General features: G+C 41.4%; 1 protein-coding gene across 1 annotated transcript; it reads right to left on the bottom strand.

The window, feature by feature from the left end:
* Nucleotides 1-935: 935 nt before the first annotated feature.
* LOC117397204 (zinc finger FYVE domain-containing protein 1) lies at nt 936-21086 on the bottom strand. The gene is made up of 11 exons (XM_033995887.3): nt 20838-21086; nt 15255-15759; nt 13939-14156; nt 12029-12135; nt 11189-11297; nt 9974-10071; nt 8858-8975; nt 7370-7540; nt 6858-7041; nt 3826-3924; nt 936-3109 (listed from the first exon to the last, which is right to left on the bottom strand). Exons 1-11 carry the CDS (start codon nt 20955-20957, stop codon nt 2877-2879), a joined length of 1962 nt encoding a protein of 653 aa, XP_033851778.3. The 5' UTR covers nt 20958-21086; the 3' UTR covers nt 936-2876.
* Nucleotides 21087-24571: the final 3485 nt, after the last annotated feature.

Here is a 24571-nt window from a genome sequence, read left to right as displayed (position 1 = left end):
CAGGTTTAGATACGGTTATTTTATTTATTTTTTTAATCTGTGATCTTTAGTTGCTTTTGTGCATTTTCATTTGCAAGTGAACTGTGACATTAGGGCCTTAGCGAGCACTATATACTGCAATTTGGAATACTGACTTTGGCTACTGTTTGAATTATGGAATTTTTTTTTTATAAATCTTTTACTAAATTGCACTGCCTTTACTTTTTACAAAGTTCTGTGCAACAGGGATTTTTACATACTGCTACAAAGTATGTACTGTATTACAGTCCACGTCATCTCATTTGGCAAGTGATATTTTCAGAACCATATCGTTCTTAATTAAAATACTTCTGTTGAAAATATAGTACAGTACCAACAAAACCAACTACAGTACATCTAAATGGAAGCCTACTTATTTTAAAACACAGTCCTTTCAGCTATGTATTTTTGACATTGTATCTGTTTCCTGAAAAAGCAGACAACAGTTGGAACGGGCCAAAATGAAATAATCAGATATGCGTCACACACGTTTAACCATCACTGATGTCAACATTTTATAGGGTCGAATATGTGTTAGAATTTTTTTCAAAGTAATTAGAAATTCAAATTAGTTACGTTTTTGTTCAAGGAGCTTGTAACTGTTTTCACTTTTAAAAAGTAATCTGTTACGATGAACGTTTAAATTACTGATATGAGAAATGTTCTGTATCGAACAGTGGATCCAACACTATGGTAGCGCCACCTTGTGGCACAAAGCCAAAATACCACTTGATATTCTTTAAATTCCATGAAGACTCACTACCATTAACAATCTCATTTCTAAGCAATTACTCCAGGATTCCTCCTCTGCTAAACGCCGTGAACAAGCAAGTTTAGAGACAACCTGCTGTCCCGGAGCGTCTATGCTAGAATATTCATGACACTTCACGCAAATAAATCAAACAAATTAGCATGTGTGATTTTAAAGTATTTATTATTCATACCAACTCATTACAAAAATGTTTCATTTTTTTTAGTGGAATTTCTTTAAACTTAGGTAAAAATATACAGCTGACTATTTATATACCACAGCTGGAAAAAGAAAGGTGCATAATATTATTATTATTATTATTACATACATACTAATTACTATGTACATAGAAATTGATTATCCAAAGCAGTTCTTGTTTTATGTATCATTGTACAAAGATTAACTAGTTAACCATTTCCCAATTGTGTATTCATTATGGTTTTCTATTTTGCATGGCTTGAATTCAGAACAGCAACAATATTAAAAATGAGTCAAACCTAATTAAACAGGGTGAACGTCACTTTCACAATCCCTGATGGAACATTCTGTCCTGACCCCTTGTTAGCTGTGCTGGGAGTCGTGTCTATGTTAAAACCTGCTGTTGCCCTGATTATATAAACTCATTGTATCAGCGCCCCGGTGAACAATGATTTCAGAAGTGCTCTGTGGGTTCACACTCCATCTCCAGATTCTAATATTAAAAAGTCAATGAGAAATCCTGCAAAGGTTTATTCTAGAGTTTATCTTGCCTCACTGAAACCCAACATGCTTCCTGTATTTTTGTTGACTAGTCAGTCACCTCTTTTCATCAGACCAACTGAAACAGTGCTGAGCCCTGAAGGACATGCAGTCCATCTCTGCTTGGCCAAGCCTTGAGCCTGACCACTAGGGGGTGCTGTGGCACAGTGATGCCAATCAATCCCAGATTTATCCTGTACCTGGTGGGGTGGGGGTGCAATGCTATACTCACTATGAAGCAAAGATGAGCAACACTACACTGCCAGAACTAGGGTGTGCTGACACTTGGAATCGCCCTTAAGTAGTATTTAAATCAGTAGGTATTAAATCAATTAATGTGTTTATTTCAAAACAAGAAAAGTGGTCCTTCCCTCACCTTTACAACAGAGTACCAATCAATGGCAATTAACTTCTGCATTGCGTGTTTTAAAAGCTGATTGGAAGCGAATTTTCCTCTCATACAAGGTGCCGTACCGAAGCCATAAATGACACTGAAAATCAATCTACACATTAACACATGGATTTATTAAATACCTCTTAAAAAGCAATTACAAGTACCACCCCCAGGTCAAACTAGAAAGTTATGTCAAGTAGACACACGTTGTCTTCTTCAGTGTATGAACGTTTGACTATTTATTTTTACCTTCGAATTCTAATTGAATGTTCTGAAGTTATGGATGATTTATTTTCAAGAGGTGTCCCATTGGTGGTTTCTTAATTTTTCTAGCTGGGACACCATTTTCTGTGTTCATTTTTTCTCTTTTTCTGTGTTTCTTTTAAGACAGTTTTGTGATTCAGCGTTTAGTTGGTGTTATGTTTTTTCTAAGGTCTGAAAAGTGAACTGACCGGGTCTTTCTGGTGTCGCTCAAGAGTGCTGGAGTTTGAAGTGTGGAGGCATCCTGCAAACTGCTCAAATAATAAAAAAAAAAAAACAGAACAGACAGGAACTACAGCATTCACCTTCCCTCTATTGCAGCCAAACACTGAACACCAAGCACAGGCAAGTGAACACAGAATAGCCTGCAGTGTTCTTTCACAATTTACAAGGGAAGCACTGCTTTCACTGTGTTCTGGAATTGCTTTCCCTGTGTTTATTGGTTAAAAGCTAAACTCAAAACCCCTGCTTGCATGTGATGGTCAGAGCGCCCTGATTCCACAATTAAGACAACTTGAGTGCCTTTAGTTGTATTCTGCTTCCAATTTTGCTTGCATTAAAAGATATTATTAAATTTAGTATGAAGAGTATTTCAAAAGAAAACATTTATACCCCAATGCATTTGAACAACCAGTCCCCAGGCCTATCAACAGCAACAGAAAATCTGACTCTCTTTAAAAGGGAAAAGCTAATAGAAGTGCCCGAGTGGCTTGCCTACAGCTCCCCTTTGTTCTGGCTGCAGTGGATGCAAACCCGCACAGGGTGGTCCCAGCCGCGGGACGGCACCGGGCGCCGCTCGCTCGAGCACAGGGCACAGAACCCGCCCCCGCAGGCCCGGCAGTGGTGCTTCGACATCCTGGGGGAGAACGCTTTACTGCAGTGCCCACATTGCTGGATCTCGTGGTCTGGTATCCAGTAGTCAGGCCGGGCCACTCCCTTCACGAAACCTGCACACACAACAGAACAGGAGAAGCAGCAATCCTCTTTTTAAACTGCAGGGTCTCAATGAAATATTACTGCACACATACAGGGTGTGGACACACACATCGAAACTCCTGCTACCTAAGTTAAGCACTTCCACATATGAAAGTTAGAAAGGCAGGGTTACAGCAGCCTTTCTGATTGAAGAGCACATGTTTGCACCATCAGTGGTGCCAGGAGCACCATCAGTGGACCCAGGAACAGTGTGAAAGGGGTCCACTCAAAGAGGTCAGCATGCACCCTCTTGCCAGTACGGTCTCCCTTGCACAGATCCAGTATCCCGCAGACTTCACTGTGTGGAAGCCATTCTAGATTCCCTTGATAACCCAATGCTCTGTTAAAGGGCAAAGAGCTTGGAGAGACCTTTTCTTTTAAATCTTTTTGATGCTGTATTTGCAGTAGTTTTGAGTAGTTCCAAATGCTGTTACATATAGACTTGTATCTATTTGTTTCCACACCAGGGACAAAGCTCTGCAAACCTGCCCACACTTCTAACTACTCCAGTATTCATTCTGGTTAGTGAATTGCCACAGCTTTTTACTGCAGGTTTATTCGGTTAATACTTAATTATATAAATTCACCAGAGCAGCAGCAGCACTAACAAGCTGTTTAATAGCAGACCAACTGCAATCTCATTCTCCTCTCTGCATCCTCTGAAGGGGTTACATGGAGAGATCCTTACCAAGAGGATAGTCCATCGCAGTAGAAACAAAGTCCACCGTGCTCTGAGCCACCTCTGTCACCCTGCGAGCCATCAGACCCACCGGCTCAGTCCTGGGAACTACAAAATGAAAACATTGTGTCACTAGAATAATCTTACAGTCTGATTAAGGAGGGGCGAGGCTGTTTCAGTTTACAGTATACTTTACACATACAGAAGTGCTCAAATTTGTTGGTACCCTTACAGCTCATTGAAATAATGCTTCATTCCTCCTGAAAAGTGATGAAATTAAAAGCTATTTTATCATGTATACTTGCATGCCTTTGGTACGTCATAGAATAAAGCAAAGAAGCTGTGAAAAGAGATGAATTATTGCTTATTCTACAAAGATATTCTAAAATGGCCTGGACACATTTGTTGGTACCCCTTAGAAAAGATAATAAATTGGATTAGTGATATTTCAAACTAATTAGTTTCTTTAATTAGTATCACACGTCTCCAATCTTGTAATCAGTCATTCAGCCTATTTAAATGGAGAAAAGTAGTCACTGTGCTGTTTGGTATCATTGTGTGCACCACGCTGAACATGGACCAGAGAAAGCAAAGGAGAGAGTTGTCTGAGGAGATCAGAAAGAAAATAATAGACAAGCATGGTAAAGGTAAAGGCTACAAGACCATCTCCAAGCAGCTTGATGTTCCTGTGACAACAGTTGCATATATTATTAAGAAGTTTAAGGTCCATGGAACTGTAGCCAACCTCCCTGGGCGCGGCCGCAAGAGGAAAATCGACCCCAGATTGAACAGAAGGATAGTGCGAATGGTGGAAAAAGAACCAAGGATAACTGCCAAAGAGATACAAGCTGAACTCCAAGGTGAAGGTACGTCAGTTTCTGATCGCACCATCCGTCGCTTTATGAGCGAAAGTGGGCTCCATGGAAGAAGACCCAGGAGGACTCCACTTTTGACAGAAAAACATAAAAAAGCCAGACTGGAATTTGCTAAAATGCATATTGACAAGCCACAATCCTTCTGGGAGAATGTCCTTTGGACAGATGAGTCAAAACTGGAGCTTTTTGGCAAGTCACATCAGCTCTATGTTCAGACGAAAAAAACGAAGCTTTCAAAGAAAAGAACACCATTCCACAGTGAAACATGGAGGAGGCTCGGTTATGTTTTGGGGCTGCTTTGCTGCGCTTGGCACAGGGTGCCTTGAATCTGTGCAGGGCACAATGAAATCTCAAGACTATGAAGGCATTCTGGAGCGAAACGTACTGCCCGGTGTCAGAAAGCTGTCTCAGTCGCAGGTCATGGGTCCTCCAACAGGATAATGACCCAAAACACACAGCTAAAAGCACCCAAGAATGGATAAGAACAGAACATTGGACTATTCTGAAGTGGCCTTCTATGAGTCCTGATCAGAATCCTATCGAACATCTATGGAAAGAGCTGAAACTTGCAGTCTGGAGAAGGCACCCATCAAACCTGAGACAGCTGGAGCAGTTTGCTCAGGAAGAGTGGGCCAAACTACCTGTTAACAGGTGCAGAAGTTTGATTGCAGTGATTGCCTCTAAAGGTTGTGCAACAAAATATTAGGTTAGCAGTCCCATCATTTTTGTCCATGCCATTTTCATTTGTTTTATTATTTACAATATTATGTTGAATAAAAAATCAAAAGCAAAGTCTGATTTCTATTAAATATGGAATAAACAATGGTGGATGCTAATTACTTTTGTCAGTTTCAAGTTATTTCAGAGAAAATTGTGCATTCTTCGTTTTTTGTGGAGGGGTACCAACAAATTTGAGCACATCTGTACCTTCATGCAACTGTAATAAACTTCTGGTAAGACTTGCTCCCACCAGGTATGAAATTACTCTTCAATTGTGTGAAAGTCCACGGCTTTAAAATCTATTTTCTCACCACTTTTCTTCTGAAGACTTGTGCTTGTATTTTATACTTCAGTCTCCCTGGTATGAAATGACTTTCCTATCACAACAAAAATGTCTGGCAGCAGTTTGCATTAGACCAGGAAGAAACAGTTTATTTCTTTCTCTCAGCAGTGCTCAAAAATCTGTACGTCCCAGATTAACCCTTTGCGGTCCATTTATTAACTGCGCGTCAGGCACGCCAGGTCTAATTAATTTTCACACGCGCAGTTAATTTTATACGCGCTGTTTAAAAGTATTTTTTTTCACAGTCAAACGGGTTTAAATGGCCCTGCATATCAACAAAGCACTCACTAGGCATCTCCAGCACCGCCCCACCCTTTTGTTTGCTATAGCGTTCACCTATGTAAGAAATAAATAATAATAATAGTCGTACATACCGATCGATCATCTCCGGATCACTCGTTTTATCACCAAACTCCTCAATAATGTGATCAAAGTCATTATTTTATTATTATAACATCTGAAAAAAGCTCTGCAAATGTTCATGATTGTCTCTGTGCGCTGACGCACTCAGCCAGCTTGTTTACTATGAACGCCCCATTATCTGATACCTGATACCATGTATGACTATTCATGATAGGCTTTCCCCCCCCCCCCCCGACTTGTCTCGGCTCCTGTCGCTCCCACTCGGCAATTGAATGGTTCTCTCGGCTTTTTCCAGAGAAAAAACGACTAAACACCCGTTTATTGCGTTGCTATAATGATGTCGGACCCAGTCCGACAAAGGACCTGTGAGGAATAAATTGCAATGTCGGACCCAGTCCGACAATGGACCGCAAAGGGTTAATGTAAAGCAAAGAAAAGATTTCAACACAAGAAAAAGGGGCCAATTATAATGCAGCCAGTAAAGAGCAAGAAAAAAAGATTTTCCTAGGTAAGGACTGCAGCACTTCACATTACCTATTTGAGAGAGGGAGAGAGAGAGAGAGAGAGAGAGTTCCACTAGTTTAGTTAATGCAAAGAGAAAGCGCAGTGATAGAGTGCCGAGAGATCCAGTGGGAGTGAGAGTGCAGTGATAGAGACTACTGTGAGATCCAGTGAGAGTGTAGGGAGAGACAGCACAGTGATAGAGGGCAAGAGTGCAGTGACTGAGCGAGGCGTCTCACCTTCGCTCCCCCCTCCTCCTTGGCGGTAGCAGGAATCGCAGACGCGGACGGGCGCGTTGCCCCAGCCCCTCTCCGGCACTGGCATGGTCTTGCTGGAACAGGCCTGGCAGAAGCCTTCCCCGCAGGCCCGGCAGTGGTGCTTCCTCTCGAGCTCTTCAAACAGCTTCTTACACCCCGAGCAGGCCTGCGGACAAGAGCTCCTCCTCAACACAGCATCACAAAGAGGTACCAAACATACCTGTATCCTGCCTGTATTCACTGACTGATGTCCTGAATAATGCGACCCCCTTTAAAAAGTTTACCAAAGTAAAACCATTGCAAAGGGTAAAATATAAAGCAAAGTGAAAGCATAGTACAGCACAGGTAAGCATTGTAAAGCTCAGAGAGGTATGTTAAAGCATGGCAAACCATGATAAACGATATAATGCATTGTATAGCCATGGGAAAAGCATGAATGTGCAGAATGACCGTGGTAAACCGTTAGGAGAGAGAGTGAGAAATATATTCCTTACAGTAATGTCTGCATTTGGTCTCCAGTAGGGCGGCGCCACCTGGTCAGTGATCCAGGCTGTGACAGCTTTGGTGGGTCCTGAGCTGTAATCAGAGACAGACTGGATCACGAAGTTCATCCCGTCCAGCATGCGCTGCGCTGCGTTCTGATGGTCCGTCAAGAACGTCTCGCTCTGAAACAGAAAGGAAGGATGTCAGTTTCATTACTGAGGTGGGCACTTCCCTTAAACATGGGATTCATTCAAAGTAAAAAAGTGAATTTACAATACTGAGTAGCAATCAGTGACAATGAAACATCTAATCTGGCAGTGTCCTTCAATATAAATCCCATTGTGACCTAACCTATATTTACTGTTATTCTTCATCTATAACAGGCAGATACCAATTCCGATAACGACTTATTTTAATACAAACTATTCTGTTCATTTAGCATAACACCGGTAAATCAAATGGCAAAAGGTAAAATGTGCAGCTTCAGCTTTAAAAATGTCTGGTACTAGAAGATAAGCAATAAACCAACAGACGCTTGTTCATGTAAAAAATGCTAAACCATTTACCTTGATTGTGCAAGCCTCCTGCTTCAGGTATAAAAGCAGAATGCCATAATATCAACACAAGTAGAACTAGCTGTTTACATATTTAGTGTCGCTACAACCCATCCTGTAAATGTGGCTGTATTTTTTTTCATGGTTATCATCACAGATTTCATGATTTCTGTAACATGTACCCATTCTGTATTATGTAGCTCCCTATGAATTCCATGAAAATTTCCATTTCTGAAATAGTGTAAATAAACATTTTTTACCACTTAAATAAATAAATAAATACAGTTTACGTTTGCTTTACTGATGCACTACCTGCTACAAAATCATCAGCTGCATTAAAGATAAGAAATATTTCTGTGAAAGATCACTCTGTCCAGCACAGAAAGGGGACATTTCACATGTCTGATGATTTTATATATATAGCTCTTTGCAGCTGGCTCTTTGAGCTATATATATATATATATTTTTTTTTTTTTTTTTTTTTTTTTTTGATAATTGAAAACAGAAGGTCTTTTTTTGAATGTGTCATAAAAAAAAGAATTCTGCAATTTCACATTTACTGTTGCTCAGGTAAGCATTTAAATATTTAGAAACATTTGTTGTATAGTAACTGTAGAGGAATTATCAATTTTGAATGTGACAAGTGCTGTGAAATAAGCCATTTATACCAGAAAAAAACCCCAGCCCTGCCTATAACCCCTGCTTTGCCATTTAGCTACAAAAATCGAATCACAGCAAACTTTTATTCAAACAATTGGCTTGTAAAAACGACATGTCGATGTTTTGCAGGGAATACTGCAAGTGGCTGAGGTATGTCACCAATTGGTTTAGAAATCGACTTTGCTTTTGAAGGGAATTCCGGAATGCCTCAAGCATGCCGTCAGCAGTATTGACATTGAGAATGGCACAGCTAACACGGTTGTATGGCAGGGGTCCGATCCTCACCCCAGGCCAGACGTGCTTGACCTCGGGCCGCACCACACAGCTCTCTGGGTCCTGGTTCCCAATCCAGTACTGCCGGCTGCGGTAGATAATCCCACAGCAAGGGCACTCCAGCACGTACCTGAGAGAACGGGACAGCTGGGTCACCGACAGGCATATTAATAAATAAAACAAATAAATCCACTCCTCTACTGACTGCGATCAGCCTCTCCACGGCTGTACATACAACTGACTGCTGTGCGCCAGGCATCCAGGGGCCAGATTCACAAAGCACTGCCAGCACTTAACACGCTGCTTGCTAGCAAGCCATCTCATCTGAACCAGTTTAAAAAAATAAAGTTAAGATGGAAGAATGAAGTTTAATAGAAATCCAGTCAGCCAGTCTATATGACTAAAGGATAAACTTGTTATTTTCCTAAATGCATTTTTTAATTTTTTTTAAATTGGATTTAGCAGACTGCTACTTAGATTTGCATTGTGAAATGCGCCCCAGGCATCTCCGATATCTGTGCTACTGAGCTCTCTTTTAATGATGTTACACTGCAAGAGGTGCCTGGAAGGCTTCATTGAAAAACCAGACAGCATTTCTCGTTCCCTCCTAAAACCTGAGAAAACAAACAATTTTCATCTAATTTAGTCGCTGAATTCAGCTGGTGTCAAGCCCCAGGTTGCGTGTTTGCTGCAAGTGTCTGATGATCCAGCAATACCCTGCTGATCGAGCTGCTATTGTCACATGATCGAGCTGCTATTGTCACATCTCACACCTGCAGGGGTTCTGAAACAAACAGGCTTGTCCTGTCTGGCAATAGCCCTCTCAATTTCGTATGGTGGATTGATATCCAGTTTGGGGGACAAGTGTGAAGCACATTTTTTAGAGGTGAACTCTGGACCTCACTACAACACTTCCCCTTTTAGAAGTTGTTTTCTTCATGTAATTGGTTTGGAGTATCTTGCCCACTGTGTGTGCAAAACTCGAAAGCATGACATATGCAAGCACAACTACAAGACTCCCACATCCCTGCTACCGGGGATGTGTACCCTGAGCAGGAATAACAATGATACTCTGATAGGAATCTGATTAGAGTGCAGTAACATACAGCTGAAATAAATGTCACCTACCCTGACCAGGCATACATGGCCAGTCCAAGCCAGGGATTCTCATTGGACGCTGATGTTTTAGGGATCACAATCACCTCCCTGCCTCCTTCGTAGCATTTCTGAGAAGAAAACGATTCCAACAGGGATTAAATATATCCAACAGGGATTAAATATATCCATGTTGACCACCCCCCCACCCCACCCCTTCAATTATTTGTTTTGAAATGTATAATAGTTTTCAAAGGCTTTGTTTAAATGTGCGAACAATATTAAAACAACCACAGCACATGCAGATCGACTCAACTAATGTACTGAGAAATATGTCTGGATATTTCTCAGGAATGTATCAGTCATAAACGGCATCAGTAAGGATCTCCTAAACACCCCCTCACCCCCATCTCGACCGCAGGATCAGTCAAGGTCTCCTAAACAGCCCGTCACCCCCATCTCGACCGCAGGATCAGTCAGGGTCTCCTAAACACCCCCTCACCCCCATCTCGACCGCAGGGTCAGTCAGGGTCTCCTAAACACCCCCTCACCCCCATCTCAACCGCAGGATCAGTCAGGGTCTCCTAAACACCCCCCCACCCCCATCTCAACCACAGGGTCAGTCACGGTCTCCTAAACACCCCCTCACCCCCATCTCAACCGCAGGATCAGTCAGGGTCTCCTAAACACCCCCTCACCCCCATCTCGACCGCAGGATCAGTCAGGGTCTCCTAAACACCCCCTCACCCCCATCTCAACCGCAGGGTCAGTCAGGGTCTCCTTAACACCCCCTCACCCCCATCTCGACCGCAGGGTCAGTCAGGGTCTCCTAAACAGCCCGTCACCCCCATCTCGACCGCAGGGTCAGTCAGGGTCTCCTAAACACCCCCTCACCCCCATCTCGACCGCAGGGTCAGTCAGGGTCTCCTAAACACCCCCTCACCCCCATCTCAACCGCAGGATCAGTCAGGGTCTCCTAAACACCCCCTCACCCCCATCTCAACCGCAGGATCAGTCAGGGTCTCCTAAACACCCCCTCACCCCCATCTCGACCGCAGGGTCAGTCAGGGTCTCCTAAACACCCCCTCACCCCCATCTCAACCGCAGGGTCAGTCAGGGTCTCCTTAACACCCCCTCACCCCCATCTCAACCGCAGGGTCAGTCAGGGTCTCCTAAACACCCCCTCACCCCCATCTCGACCGCCGGGTCAGTCAGGTCTTGTCAGACGCTCCGAGCTGCGGTTCTTACCTTACAGATGAGCACCTTGTTGTTGTACTGGTGTGCATACTGGCACAGGCCCTCAGCCAGGTGAGGAATGTTGTCTCTCAGGTGATTCATGCCATTCTTACAGCGCACCCTGAGCCACACAAGCACAGGGAGTTACACTTATTAATTAGGATTGTGCCTGTGCCTTTAACAAATGCTGTAAAACATGAAATGTTTGCTGGCAAGAAATATTCACTAATTTTGCTATTATTAAAAATCTGCAAAATATACATGCCACAAAATTTGCATAATTACTCAATCCAGTTTATATACAGCATATGTATAGTTTACAAGTACAAATATTTGTTGCTTTAAATAACTCCATAGTGAGACACGTACTTGAAGTACAGCTATGACCAAAAGTTTTGTATCACCCTGTAGAATTTTCATTATAAAGTCGAATGAAAGCTGCTAAATAAAGTTACGCTAACATATTGAATTACATACCGCTTTGTACTTTTCCATATACTTAACAAAAAACGGACAAATTGAAAAATGTGGCATTTTGAAATCTAACATGAAATATTACTGTACTACCATTATGGCTTCCGGTAGACTTTTGCGATAGTGTAGTTTTTTGATTGCATGATGTTAAATAAAATATCTAATTTAAGTTCTATACTTTTTTTGTGTTTTTTTTTTTTTTTTTAGAATGTCTCAATCCTAAAATTCTAGGTGATGCAAACTTGGGCCATAACTGTAAATGAGCATTTCTATAAAATGTTAGCAGAAAGAGGTGGGGGGGAAAAAACTACAGCATTAAAAAAAAAGCATTCTAAAATGTTGGAAAACAAAATGAAATGCAGTGGTGCCCCAGCTTACCCACAGCTCAGACAGACGGAGGAGCAGGTGAAGTACTCGTCAGGGAAGAAGCAGTACAGGTTGATCTTCTCATCCGAGATCTCTCCGCAGAACCGCTCACTCAGAGCCTGAACGCAAACCAACACAAAAACAAGACGTTGCCATCAACACCACATTTAAACTGAGCAACACATCTGCATGGAACTTCTGGCATTTGCACCCGAATACGACTGCAAAAAATCTTCTCATTTTCAGTTCAGTGTACTATATATGGGGGAGGGGGGTTTCTAAAGGATAGAAAAGCTCTTTGGGCCATATTTTCAAAGTGATTCCTCCAGTCTTGAATTAACTCTAATCAAAGTTATATATATATATATATCAAGTCTTCTTAAGGACTCAGTGGGTTTTGTTTGTCATTCTGTAACATTAACACAATTTTTTTCTCCTTTCAAGAAAAAATAAAAATAAAAGAATACAAATAAATAAATAAATAGGAGTTAAAGACTGGAGGAAGTGCTTTGAAAATGTGGCCCTTCAACTGGAATACCAGTAGTCCGTGTAGCTTTTTATAAACAGCTATATAAATTATTAAGTTTTAACACAAAATTACATCAGCCAATGTTTATGAACAATTGCTATACTGAAATATGTTACATTTACAGAACTAACGGCTCACATTGTATTTAACACAGGCTTGATTTCAGACCTAAAGTCTTGTAGAACTGAGAAAGAAAGTCACCTTATTCACAAAATGGTGTTGTATATACTTTATAAAAAAAATCTAAGTAAAAGTGTCAGTCAACAGTATAATTTCATAGTTTTATAAGAACATACATTTACAAAGTAGAGCAGGCTATTCGGTCCATCAATGCACATCCGGTTCCTAGCAGCTACAGTAACTGATCTCAATGCTTTGTCAAGTCAGCTCTAAACTATCCCAGTGATTCAGCATCAACAACATGACTAGGCAGCCCCTTCCATCCCCTCACCACTCTCTGTGGAGAAGTGTCTCCTCCAACATGACTAGGCTGCCCCTTCCATCCCCTCACCACTCTCTGTGAAGAAGTGTCTCCTCCAACATGACTAGGCTGCCCCTTCCATCCCCTCACCACTCTCTGTGAAGAAGTGTCTCCTCCAACATGACTAGGCAGCCCCTTCCATCCCCTCACCACTCTCTGTGAAGAAGTGTCTCCTCCAACATGACCAGGCAGCCCCTTCCATCCCCTCACCACTCTCTGTGAAGAAGTGTCTCCTCCAACATGACCAGGCAGCCCCTTCCATCCCCTCACCACTCTCTGAAGAAGTGTCTCCTCCAACATAACTGGGCAGCCCATTCCATCCCCTCACCACTCTCTGTGAAGAAGTGTCTCCTTCAACAACATGACTAGGCAGCCCCTTCCATTCCCTCACCACTCTCTGTGAAGAAGTGTCTCCTTCATCATAACTGGGCAGCCCATTCCATCCCCTCACCACTCTCTGTGAAGAAGTGTCTCCTTCAACAACATGACTAGGCAGCCCATTCCATCCCCTCACCACTCTCTGTGAAGAAGTGTCTCCTCCAACATAACTAGGCAGCCCATTCCATCCCCTCACCTCTCTGTGTGAAGAAGTGTCTCCCACTTTCTGTCCTACATCTGTTTTCCTGGTTTCTGTGCTGTGCTTAAAGTGTTGCTGAGGGCTGACTATCAACTTATTTTATGGGTGTGAAGTATTGTACAAAGATAGGTGATCTCAGTTATTTACAGAACATACAACAGGACAGAAGTCACTTGTTTGATAGTAGTTATCGGAAACATTTATAAGGGTTAGATTACCACGGTTTGTTTTTTAATATGCTATACCATACCTCTGTGCTTTACAATGATTGCCTGTGCTTTACCATGCTTCCGCTGTGCTGCATCACACTTTTCTCAGGGTGTGCTGGTGTTTACCTGCAGTGCACTGAAGACGATGGCAGGGGGCCTGGGCGAGCGCGTGGCTGTGTTCCTCACTTGCTGTTTGAGGGCGCTCAGCAGTCCTGAGTAGTCTGTGGGGGGGCTGACGGTCTGCGTGCCCACGTACTGCACGGAGCTGAACGCCTCGGTGGACAGCCCCAGCTCGTGGAAGCGCTTCTGCAGCAGGATGTCTGCCTGACCGGGCGTGCTGCTCTCTGAAACACACACACACAAACAGGCGCGTTTCACCAGATCCAAACCACACGCAGTCACTCTGCACTGTTCTGTATGTGTCCTGAAGTGTCAGATTAAGTTAACAGTAGCTGGGTTTGCCCGTTACAGAAGAATGTGGGAAAAGGTAACGAGAAGAGGTCGTTCAGCACACCATCTGCCCCTGCTAAGGGCATCTAATTAAACAGAACAGAATCTCATTTTCTTTTCATGTACATTTTGGATGCTCCTATCTTTTATTTACTCTTTGTGCGGCCTACATTCCGTTCTAAATTGTACTCACCTTCCATGTATGGCCACTTGTCTTAAATGTGATAGCTTGGGTTAGCTTTACACCATTTAAAGTCCCCCTCTTTTTTTAGGCTGAGAGATTTCATATTTTTAACCTGTTCTCATAGCTCACTACCGGTAGCCATAACAGGAGTGAGGAAGTATGAAAGAAAACATAAGTTCCTGCAAAGCTGCTGGACTTTTCAATACAGTTCAAAGCACTGTCCCAAGTTGTATGAAAAATAAAAAACAATACAATTCAATATTCGAGCAACAGAACTCTGAACTACTCAGAATGACTGGAAATATCATACAATATTAAAAGGTAGTTACAATCACGTCCCCATTGGATCCTATTCGCAGTAACTACACTTACAATTTCACTGAGAGTGTAGATCTCTCACTCAGAATGTCAATGGCAAAGAATTCTTAACTTTTAAACCACAACATAATCTACATAAACAGGGATGGAAATAAGACTCCTGTTGAACAGCAGTTTCACTTATTCCATGTTTTATTATAAGCTTGATTATCCACAGTGTATAGTTAACAAGCTCTGGTGTGCATTAGTAAAACCAGGAATGGATCAAACTGCTATGCAATGGGAGCCTTATCTCCATTCCTGCATAAACATGTTTATATTAGCCTTTTGTCTGTTTTTTAGAGTTGTTTTTTTTTCAATCTAGATTTAATAACTTCTAATATGTTTAAGTGTTATAATGCGATAATGAAATCCACTCTCAGCTTGATTAGAGGGAGCCACTGAACACTTCCACACACACTTGAAGCGGTCCCTGTGCAGCAGCACCTACCCCAGCCGAGCAGCCTGGTGCGGGAGGTCTCTTGGAAGACGATGACGGCTGGGCCCAGGCTGGACAGGGGCACCTCTAGCCCGCAGCGGCTTGACAGGGCACGGAGCTCGCGGGTGAAGTGGCGCACGTAGGCGCTGGAGGCGCTGCCCAGGAACTGGAACATGTCGTTGTGCAGCCGCTCGGCCCGCGTGCGGTAGACCACCACGTCTGACACCGCCAGCACCTTGAGCAGCAGTCGCATGCGCTGGTTCTGATTGCCGCTGGCGCCCAGGAGGCCCTCCGTGTCCAGCGCCACCAGCCCCAGCGCAGGATCGAAGGCTGCCCACACCCCCACGGTGCAGGAGTCCTGCAGGGGTGAGGTGGGGAACACCTCCTCCCCCCCGAACAGGCAGTGGTTCAGCGTGTGGGACTTCCCGTCGCCCGTGTTCCCGAAGACGGAGAGCACCTTGACCCCCTCCACCGCCCGGCAGTCCAGCCTCTCCAGGAAATCCTGCTCATCCTGTACCTGCAGAGCAGAGGGCAGTCTGGCTTAAAGGGGATGTCACTGCCCAGCAACAAATGCAGAGCTTCAAACTCACACAGGCCCAGTCAGGTTTCAGAGATAAACTTGTTTAGGTCTGTTACTGAAATGACTGGGTGCCAGGAGTTTGAACAATCAGGCCCCTAGTAAATCTGCTCTGAATAACTGTACCTTTTTCCCTCGGCGGCTCTCGGACTTGCATAATAATAACACTTATTATGCAAGTCTGTTATTTAAAAGGTAGTTATTTACAGTTTTATCAAAAATTAAGCATGTTTGTTTACTGTACACATATTACGGCGACTGAAAAACAAGCAAAAACAGCTTTCTATGAAATATATGCAAAACTTGTAAATGCATTTGGTTCACCTCAACATTGTAGACTCGATGTAGTATAACTGCAGATATACGCAGATTTTTTTTTAAACGTTTCTTCAGTACCGGTGTAGGGCACACCGTCAGAATGTGGTGCACATACCAAAGCGTGAACTGTGTAAGGTCAGAAAGTGGTACGTTTGTATTTCAAGTCTTTTAATGCATGTGCCAGTTAATGTACCTTTTTTTTCGTTTTTCAATATATACACTGATAGCGGTATTGCCTACAGTACAATGTGAAGCAAGAAAGTGCTGAATAGGCTACTGATGTATGCTTGCTTTATAAATAGATACATTTCAGAACCATTAGTTATGTTCATAAGTTGCTACAAACCTTAACATTGCGTTAACACAATATGCAGATTTAAACTCGTGGAATCTACATTATTTTCAAATGTTTCCATGTGATTGTGTTCCCTCATTTAAACAGATGGATAGAATATATAATAAAAAATTTAATATTTTTTCAGTATAAACAAACAATACAAACAAACATGTGGAATGCGAGGCACTTACTAACTAGGGCAGCAGTGTGGAGTAGTGGTTAGGGCTCTGGACTCTTGACCGGAGGGTCGTGGGTTCAATTCCAGGTGGGGGACACTGCTGCTGTACCCTTGAGCAAGGTACTTTACCTAGATTGCTCCAGTAAAAACCCAACTGTATGAATGGGTAATTGTATGTAAAAATAATGTGATCTTGTAACAAATGTAAGTCGCCCTGGATAAGGGCGTCAGCTAAGAAATAAATAATAATAATAATAATAATAATAATAATAATAATAATAATAACTAGCTAACACAGGACTGTAAGCGATCGGCATAAACAAGCAAACAAAAATACTGCTCAGAGTTATCCTTGTGATCTTAGTACAGCCCCATACCTTACACTTAAAATACACATCTGTTGTGTGACACCTTTAAAATCTCCAGCCATACAAGGCTCTAATTAAAGGCACACTGATTCGGAAGTGTTGTGACTGACGACTGCACAAACCGCTACCAAGACACTCTGTAGTTCACCCACAACATTGTATGTTTACAATTTGAGATAACCCATTTCGTTGCTCATCAGTTAGTCACATAAATTTGCTGAATTGTGAAAAAAAAAAAATGACATTAAAAAGAACTTTAAGGGCCAAACTCAGTACCTCGTACCCGTTCAGACGGGCGTATCCTTGTTTTCTGAGCTAAAATCATTTGTGCAGCCTGGGCAAGCACAGTATACGACGTGCCACGTTTTAACACGTACCACAAAATAACACCACGCCGGTAACTTAAAACACTCAAGAAAAGTTAAGTGCTTGAACTAGTCAAAACTTCATAAAATATGCAAACACTTCCATGTCTTCTGCATAAGACTAAAGTCAAAACGTTTGTTGTTTTTAACAGAAAGCTGGTTTAACTTTTTTGCAGACACTGTAATGTGTACAGTAAACAAACAAACTAATAGTAATAATAATAATAATAGTAATAATTATTATTATTATTATTATTTATTTCTTAGCAGACACCCTTATCCAGGGCGACTTACAATTGTTACAACATATCACATTATACATTATACAGATACCACATTATTTTTACATACAATTACCCATTTATACAGTTGGGTTTTTTTTACTGGAGAATCTAGGTAAAGTACCTTGCTCAAGGGTACAACAGCAGTGTCCCCTACCAGGGATTGAACCCACGACCCTCCGGTCAAGAGTCCAGAGCCCTAACCACTACTCCACACTAATAATAATAATAATAATAATAATAATATAGCCGATAGTGTAAGGATTATTGCCCACAATAACAACTCATGATGTCACACGGAACACAAAGCCAGGAGCATTTGTAGGTTGTTTTTTTTTACGCTATATTTTTTGGAACGCACACATTACAGTAAAGGGGAATTAGACTTTTTAATGGTAATTTATTTAAAACTGTTGGAGAATGCTACTTGTAAATGCTTCAGGAAAATGTGAGATTTACTATGTGATGGTAATACATATTAGATATTTTTTGTAGGCTAGGTGGATCAGGGAATTTCCAGGTGGAGAGACCGAGTACTCCTATTACAAACATGTTTATGCTCTATTCTTCCTGTCGATTAGCCAATTCCTTGAACAGTGACTCATAGAATTCAACCATCCTGCTGGTCTATGATACTTGGGGAGGGACACTGGCTTCCTGTTTTACCTTCAAACCACTTCCCTACTAAACACCCCGATATCCCTGGATACATAACTGTCCACTCTTCAAGAGCGGATATTATCCATTTTCTAGGAATAACAGAACAGGGATTGGCAGATTTAACACCCATTGATCCTGATCAGAATGCTTGTGTACTGCACACCTGGGTACCCCTTTGTAGATAACCGCCCCCTCTTTAAAAAAACAGGGAAAACGTTTTAATAAGACATTCCATTCCACAAGGGCAGTGACAAGCGGCTGTTTTCATTTATGAAAAATGCAGAATGACTAGACATTTTTTGAAATGCACCTGAATAAAATATTATGAACTTTGTCAGGTCACCAACATGTTAAGTCACTTCCTGATGGTTTCTGAGACAAGGCTTTGACACTGTGGCAAATGGTTCATTTTCCTTGTATGAGAGCAACTCAAACCTGACCGAGAGAATCCTAGAATACAGTTATGTGCCGAGTAGGGAGCCAATTATCTCTTAATCATCCGAGAGCCAAAAAAGTAACACGACTGCAATACGGCAGCCCCTCAGCTCACAGGTGAAAGTAAAGGGTCCTGTTAGATTTTGTCATCTGAAATGGGTCATGAGACATTAGCAGCTGAAGTAACGTCAGGGATTCTTAATTAAAAGATTTCATAATTACAGACTAATGGTTGGAACAAAGACCTGGACTGGAGTTGCCAAATTGGCTTAGCGCTGCTGCTGCATCCCCAGTGGGGGATAACTAGAGGCATTGGTTAATCATCATTATCATGTATACATCAGGACTGGTGGGGCAGCCAGTTTAGCAAGAATTGAAACCAGTGTGCAGAACCAGGGCACCATGGGAATGTGAATACCATCACAATACGGCTATAGCAGGGCAGCCATTTGTCCAGGTGCTGCGTTTGTTACACCATACCCTAAATTACTTAACTGAAGCAATTTAACCACTATCTACGTCTTAATCAGCAATTATTGAATTGATAACCTGTAAATCCTGGAGCGGAGTTCACTCCTGTATTACATGACATCACCCACTAAGGATATTTATAACTACAGGCAGGCCAAATCTATGGATAATGGAATTCCTCTGCAATCGCAGAATTCAGTCTTCCAAGGATCGTCTTCATAATTATCAAACAGACTGCTAAAGGGACCTGGAATATATAACTGAGCTGTTGAACAGATGTTTTGTCTCCTTCAAAAAGCAGGAGTTAATTAAAGACTGGAGTTCAGGCTTTGAAAATGGGGCTCAATAGGAAGTCTCATGATGTCATGTGATGACTTTGTTTGACAGGTTCCCAACACTTTACTGATAAAAATGCTTGAATTAAATTGGAAGCACTTAACTCAAATTGAGTGACATAATTCTATTTACTTGATTTACATTTTTATAAGCCATTAATAAATACAAATACTAAACACATAAGGTGCTCCGCAGAACACTATGCAGATAGCTACTGCACATTTTCCTGCAAATTTGGACTGCTATTTAAACACACTGTAGGTGACAATACCTTAACCTGTTGCCTTTATTTATTCTCCATGTGTATCAAATCTTATCTTTGCCCACACATGTGTTCATTTTAAAAGGTCATTGTACCTACTTTGCACCCATTTTTAACGTGATCTTAAAATCGACATTAACTTTCAATATTCATCACATCTCGTAATGCTAAACAGCCTGGAGTGTTTGAATATACAGCTTATATTAATACAATGGATGCAAACTAGGGAAAATGAGCCCTAAAATTAGCAAAACTGCCCAAGTGGGTCTACATTATATTTGATTGTAATGCTTGGTTGTAATGCTACTGTTTGGCAAACACACATCTGGTTTATGTTTGTTTTTTGCAACTAAATGTTAACTTTGAAGCAGTACTCGCAACCCCATTACATTTACAGTAAGAAATGAGAAGCAAAGACGAATAGGATCAGTACTTCTTTGTTGCTGGTAAAGGCTCATTCGAGTCCCGTGTCTGTGTTATCACACGTGATGATGACGCAGTGACACAAGCCTGGGTTGAGACGCCAAATTAATGAAATCCTGACGGTTTTGTTGTTTTCCTAAAAAGAGTGTGCTCGTTTAAAACGCTGCATTCGTTTTAATGTCCCGAATTATTTGTATTTTTGGAAGTGTCATTTTTAAATGAGCTCTGCCACTTTTGTCTCTCACTCCCAGTGTAACCGCAAGACTATTTGTATTGTTCAGTGATTGTATTACGTGTGTCTATAAATAAACGTATCTCAAATATGATTATGGAAATAACATAAAACGGACAACGAGACAAACCCCAATCTAGTTTCGTTTTCGGCGTAGTGGGTAAACAAACAGAAACTTAACACAATAAATAATAATGTTTTGGTTTTTGGAATCAGGCGTTTCGTCTTTGACTTAATAAACAGCATCCCGTCTGATTTGTTGTTGAATAGTAACGAGAAACACATTACGTCCGATACATTGTGTGGGTTTTACTGTTTGTTTTGAATACTCGTATATTATTTCTTCTCCTACCTGCAGATTCTCGTTTTCGTCCACCAAGAGGAAACTCCTGCCGTTCCCCGCCTCCTCGCCCTCCCTTTTCGGCTGGTATAGAGTGACCTCCTCCATTTCTCTGAGCAGAAGATCTGACATGGCGATTCACACCATTTTATCAGTTTGCCATTCTTGTCAAAAGCTGACACCGAGGAAGACACCATGAACACATAGACGGCGTATCAGCTTCCATGTTTATTTCCCACAAGCCCCAGCAACAATACAGCAAGCAAGAAGAGGTAGAATATAATCACCACCGTGTGTGAGGAAACTGCGCCACCCAGCGGCGATACGAAGGAATAGCCAAATGTACAGTGCGGTCTGAATACACTCAGCCCACGGCTACTGTAAGTACATGTCTGTCTGTTGGCCAGTCCAGTCCAAGGCGTTTTAAATGAGAGTTTATAGAACGTGAATTTTGCCTGCAAGTACTGGCCAATAGACATGTGGCAATAGACACGTTCATTTACGCAAGCATACCCTATGGTTCTGTAGTTCCATTAAAGTGAATCTCCTTATTAAATATTTCATTTTCAGCGCCACTTGTTGTAGGCAACACTTCTATCTTATAAATCATTCGGCGGTGTACCGTTTCAGTGTAGAAACTACTCCTGTTCAGCAGTGTAGATATCAAGGCTACGCACACAACACGCATCCACTCACCTTGCTGACCCTTCTGCGTATGTTTGTTGAAAGGACGGTTGAAATACCAGCATGTTTATATGTGTTTGTATGCCAGTGAAAAACTTTAATAAAGATTAATAAGATTAAGATTTGAGCCTCAGAGCCTCAGAGCCTCAGAGCCTCAGAACCTCAGAACCTCAGAACCTCAGAACCTCAGAACCTCAGAGCCTCAGAGCCTCCCTCACACTCCTGTCCCAACCACCCAGCCCCTCAATTTAAAGAACAAACCACCAATCAAAATACTATCTTACTACCACGTGTCAGTTTAAGCAAAATAACAATTAAATAATAAGTTAACAATAACAATATCCCTAAACGTTCTGTGCTTATGCTGTTTAATAAGCATGCATGAACTTATTTAAAATGTTCCTCAGCAGAAAACTGCAGTGTTTGTGTGAAATGCCTTCTCATTTCAGGATTCATTGTACACTCAAATTACATTATTTTGCAAGAAGGACTCATTTACAATTTTCTTTTTAAAGTAAGATAACAATCTTTTCGGTTATAAATTAATTTATTTAGATTTAATTTGAACTAATCTGCATATTTTGCTTATCAAAACAATCCATTCGGCATCCATTTTTTATTGAATAATGAGAAGCTAAATCATTTTGCCCTTGAATTACAGAACATCTATTATGGACAATAATTCCTTTCTCTCTTCATTAAATATTCATGAGCCATCGCCATAAATAACCTGTCCCAGCTTGTAACTGAAATCCTGTACAGCTGTGTGTGTGTGTGTGTGGTTGTGTGTGTGTGTGTGTGTGTCAGTGTGTGTGTGTGTGTGTGTGTGTGTGTGTGTGTGTGTGTGTGTGTGTGTGTGTGTGTGTGTGTGTGTGTGTGTGTGTGTGTGTGTGTGTGTTTTATTTAGGGCAGCAGTGTGGAGTAGTGCTTAGGGCTCTGGACTCTTGACCAGAGGGTCGTGGGTTCAATCCCAGGTGGGGGACACTGCTGTTGTACCCTTGAGCAAGGTACTTTACCTAGATTGCTCCAGTAAAAACCCAACTGTATAAATGGGTAATTGTATGTAAAAATAATGTGTAAAAAATAATGTAATTGTATGTAAAAATAATGTGATATCTTGTAAGTCTCCCTGGATAAGGGCGTCTGCTAAGAAATAAATAATAATAGAAGCTACTTGATTTTAGTTTGTAAACATGCTAATTTTCTGTTATCTTACATCGAGTCATTATTTTATGCACTACCTTGCGCTGGCTTGGTGTCAGTTTGTGTGTCTTTATTCTACAGCGTACTTCAGAAAAGCAATATCTACAAGTTTCTGAAAAGTTTTTAAGGTCAATAATTCAGTCGTTTTATTTATTATCCCCAGCATAGTGCCATTTAATAGCTACATCTTGGGAACTACTTACCAAAGCGCAATAAAATACATATTTCATAATATGGTAAATGGCAATAAAACATGTAATATCAATTTATCATATAAATATACTGTATATATATATATATATATATATATATATATATATATATATATATATATAGTAAGATAGTGTAGTCCTGGGGGAATAGGACTACATCTCCCAGAAGGGAACAGCTTTAATTTGTTTAATTGTTTATTTAATTTGATGAATTCGTTAATTAGTAATGATCCCCTGCACCTGGCTATCATTGTAAATTAGAGCCAGGTGCAGGGTATTTAAAGAGGGCAGCCAGTCTGCTCTAGGCTGCTGTGTGAAGAGCCTGTTTGTGAGTGTGTGCAGGCGTACAAAGAAAAAGGTAGTGTGAAACATTTTGTGGAGTGTGCTGTGTAACTTTGTGTCCTGTTTTTATTTTAGGTTCCTGGTTTGTGTTTAGTTAGTGCTCAAAAAGAGCTAGGTGTTTATTTTGGTTTTGTTTTGTTTTTGTTTGGTTTGTGTTTATTAAAAAAAATAGCGTGAAGCTCTTTAAACCTCAATCTCCTGTATATATATATATAGCATACTGCATGAGGTAGTGTGCAATGAGAATTTAATACCCACCCTAGGGGTGGGATGCTATCCATACTTTAAATTCCCATTTATCAGATACTACCTCATGCAGTATTTTTCATAATCTCTGGTGAGCAATATTTTTTCCTGCCAGTTCTGTGTTGCTTGTTGTGGGGTGCTTACTCTACTTAGTTTATGTCAGGGAGTTATTAGACAGAATGAACTGCATACAGAATTTATTAACAACTTTGATAACTTAAAATAACGCGACTGACAACAAAGTGAACAGTTTAAACGTGTAGGCCTAACTTTAAATGTTACAGTCATATTTCACAAAATGCTTGAAAATAGTAGTTAAGTCATTTGGTATTATTACCTCAAACAGTCAAACCCATACAGTAATACACATCACTTCACAGAACTAACACTCATTTTGACAGTTGAGTATATTGTGATATCATCTGTTTCACTTTAGTTTTGCTTTGTAACATTTGCATTGGTTTGTTTTACATTTCTTTGGTCCACTACAACTACATTTTACAAAACCTTGACCACCAAGAGAACACTGGATAACAGCCTCACACAGTGACACAAGCGTATCCCTATTAATAACCTGATCAGTAAGAAGTTTCTGCGGACACAAGTCAGACGGATTCCTGGAGTATTTCTCACAGAGGATTCCACTTTTCACAGCTACACTATCTCTGTCTATGATGACACCAAGCATGTTGCGTGGATCTCCTCTGCTGCGAATAACCATGGGCATTGTCTCCAGGTTTGTCTGCCTGTTTGGCTGTGTTTTACCATGAGTTCTCCCTGTAAAACCTGGGCTGTGCGGGTTCCTTCACGCTGCTCAGAGATGTTCTGCTGGTGAAGACGCAGGGCAGCTTCTGAGGCAGGGCTACCTGGTGGTGGCTGGCTGGCTGGGGACTCTTGCTCTGAAGGGCTACTTGGCTCTGGGGTCTGTATGGGGGGTGGATTCTGGGGTTCTGGGTGAAACTGTACAGACAGAAGCTCAGATGTAAGAACAGGTGTAACGTCACATTGAAGAGTAGTGGCAGTGTGGTTATTTGAAGGTGTATCAGGCACAGGGACAGG

The sequence above is a fragment of the Acipenser ruthenus genome, chromosome 30, assembly GCF_902713425.1.
Source record: "Acipenser ruthenus chromosome 30, fAciRut3.2 maternal haplotype, whole genome shotgun sequence".
In the NCBI taxonomy this organism is placed as follows: Eukaryota; Metazoa; Chordata; class Actinopteri; order Acipenseriformes; family Acipenseridae; genus Acipenser; species Acipenser ruthenus.
The sequence above is the reverse complement of the archived record's forward strand: the minus strand, read 5'-3'. Positions and strand labels throughout refer to the sequence as shown.